The sequence below is a fragment of the Berghia stephanieae genome, chromosome 3 (genome assembly GCF_034508935.2).
Source record: "Berghia stephanieae isolate SIO BIC M18660-M18661 chromosome 3, UCSD_Bste_1.3, whole genome shotgun sequence".
Taxonomy (NCBI): domain Eukaryota; kingdom Metazoa; phylum Mollusca; class Gastropoda; order Nudibranchia; family Aeolidiidae; genus Berghia; species Berghia stephanieae.
Genome location: NC_088362.1, coordinates 11,294,204 through 11,296,703, shown reverse-complemented (window position 1 = coordinate 11,296,703; position 2,500 = coordinate 11,294,204). Strand labels below are relative to the sequence as shown.

The following is a 2,500-nucleotide window of genomic DNA, read 5'->3' as shown; positions in this document are numbered from 1 at the left end:
TGGAGAAAGATAACTGGTCAACTGGTATGAAGAGTGTTAACATTTTAACCATTTTCTACCATTTTGTAATTTCATTTCATGTTTATAAAATTATAATGATATGTGACCCACCGTGTCAAAGCGGTATTATGTCGGGATACACTAGATTAGGGAAATTGAATTCATATCCACAAATATCAAACTTGGGTTTACTTTCTTTACGTCATGGTGGAATATAAATACTATTTATTGCTTTGCAAAATCTTCTAAGGTCCGATTTCTCATCATTCTATCTCTAAATTTACATTTTTGGGTTATGAATCATCCCGACATAATACCGTTTTGAGACGGAGGGTCACATATAATGTCTTCTCTGGAATAACCAAGCTGTACAGAAAGACACTAGACTTTACCTCTTGGACAAAATCCAGTTTGTTTTGCCATGCGTCAGTGGCCTGGTTAAGCTCCGCCCACTTTTTGCTCAACACGCCTATTTGTTGACGAATGTGTTGTATCAACTGTCGGGCATCATTCTCGGGAGTACCCTCAGTGACGGCATCTGGATGAGGAGGAAAAATTATTAAATTTTGATTCTGAAAACTAATAAAGATCATATTATTTCAAACTCTAAGTTGTAAATATCGCAGGATCTTTGGTAAGACTCTAAAATTTGTCTGGAAGTAGGATTAATTTGAAGTTTTGGGGTCTGTAATTCTAAAGGCACCTTAGAATCTAGAAGTATAAAATGTATTGATTATGGCTCATCATTCATGTTCCTATTTCAAGATCTTCCGGGTAAAATTTCTTGAATAGAAAATGACCACAATGTGTTCACATGCTCAACACTTTAAACTGCTATCTTCTTTATAAAGACATCCAAAAGATACAACATTTGATCTGATAATCTCTTCAAATTACAATCAGTAGATTAAGAGGTAGTAGCGGGTATATATTATAACAAATTTAATGATCTCAATACTCCTAAATCGAAAATCAATGAGTTTTTTTTCAACCATCACCCTTCTTATACAAGTCCTTGTACACATAAGCACATGATGCACATGTAGAGAGCTACACACACAATATATATATATATATATATATATATATATATATATATATATATATATATATATATATATATATATACAGACTAAACAACGATACTCAATATAAATAAATTGTATTAAAAAGCACTTCGTTTTATTCAATCTGCCTTCATCTCAGCCAAGAGCAAAGTATATCCACTAGGTATCTAGCACTATTTCCACTTGTGCGTCCCTTACATTTACATACACTTCTTACCTATGTTGTTGAGAGCATTCAAATCTTCCCCTTCTTCCCTAAGATAAAAGCGACCAGCCTCCAAACTCTGATCGACCAGTGGCTGCTTCAACTCCAGTTGCTGCCGAAGGCGCTGGAGAATATAAGGGGGAGTATAAAATAATATTAAAGTAATGTAAATACAGAAGAATCGAGACTATATTACTATTCCTGTCCAACCACTTGAGGGAGGGGGTGGGGGGGCAGACGAATTATTCGAAGGCGAATGTGATTATTTAAATCTTTTTCTTTAAAAAATAATGAGGTAAAGAAAAAAAGATTTTAGTCTTTGGGCGTTAATGAATAAAGGGATAAAATCAATTTAAATTAAAGTAATATATAAATAGAGTGGCGAGATGATAATCTATATTATATGCTTTTTCTCACCACTTGGAAAGGGGAAGGGGGGGGGGGGGGGGGGGGGGGGGGAGGAGTGGGGAGGGGAGTTGCACGGTGGCTAATGGACATTAATTTTTTCTCTGTTTTCCTTTATATATATATATATATATATATATATATATATATATATATATATATATATATATATATATATATATATATATATATACATATATATATATATCTTTTTTTTTTTTTTTTTTTTTAATTAAAAAAAGAGGGAGAGAGAGAGGAGAGAGAGAGAGAGAGAGAGAGAGAGAGAGAGAGAGAGAGAGAGAGAGAGAGAGAGAGAGAGTGAAAGAGAGAGAGAGTGAAAGAGAGAGAGAGTGAAAGAGAGAGAGAGTGAAAGAGAGAGAGAGAGAGAAAGAGAGAGAGAGAGAGAGAGAGAGAGAGAGAGAGAGAGAGAGTCTAGAAAGATAGTCTTTGTGGGGGTGTCAACCTAGTTTTGTAAGGGCAATACATTATAGTATTTAGAACCGTTTGAAAGATACGCGTTTTATTTCAATATTAAATTGGTACTTGCCAAAAATCACAAAATTTCTTTCAACTATTGTTGCAGTCGAAGTGCACATATATGCAGGTCTGATATCTTAACATCCTTATGGGCCTAGTTTAACATTCTTGCAATGGAAAATAATTTGCGCCATTTTTTGAGATTTCCATTACAACAATGACCCCATATGGAATACGCTTCAACAGTCGAGACGTCACTTCCCTCGTAATGACGCATGGTAACTTAGTAACTGGCTCTAAACTATCGAAACAATGGCGGACGCCCTTATGAAATATTTCTCCCACG

At 34.8% G+C, this 2,500-nt stretch overlaps 1 protein-coding gene across 1 annotated transcript in view; it reads right to left on the bottom strand.

The window, feature by feature from the left end:
* Window positions 1-2,500, bottom strand: part of LOC144967143 (dystrophin-like) — a 454,945-nt gene that overhangs the window by 29,905 nt on the left and 422,540 nt on the right. The window contains exons 58-59 of the mRNA XM_078904012.1: window positions 1,285-1,396; window positions 393-538 (exon numbers count right to left, since the gene is read on the bottom strand). Of these exons, the coding sequence (XP_078760138.1) occupies window positions 393-538; window positions 1,285-1,396 (258 nt within the window). The remainder of the gene's footprint in view (window positions 1-392; window positions 539-1,284; window positions 1,397-2,500) is intronic.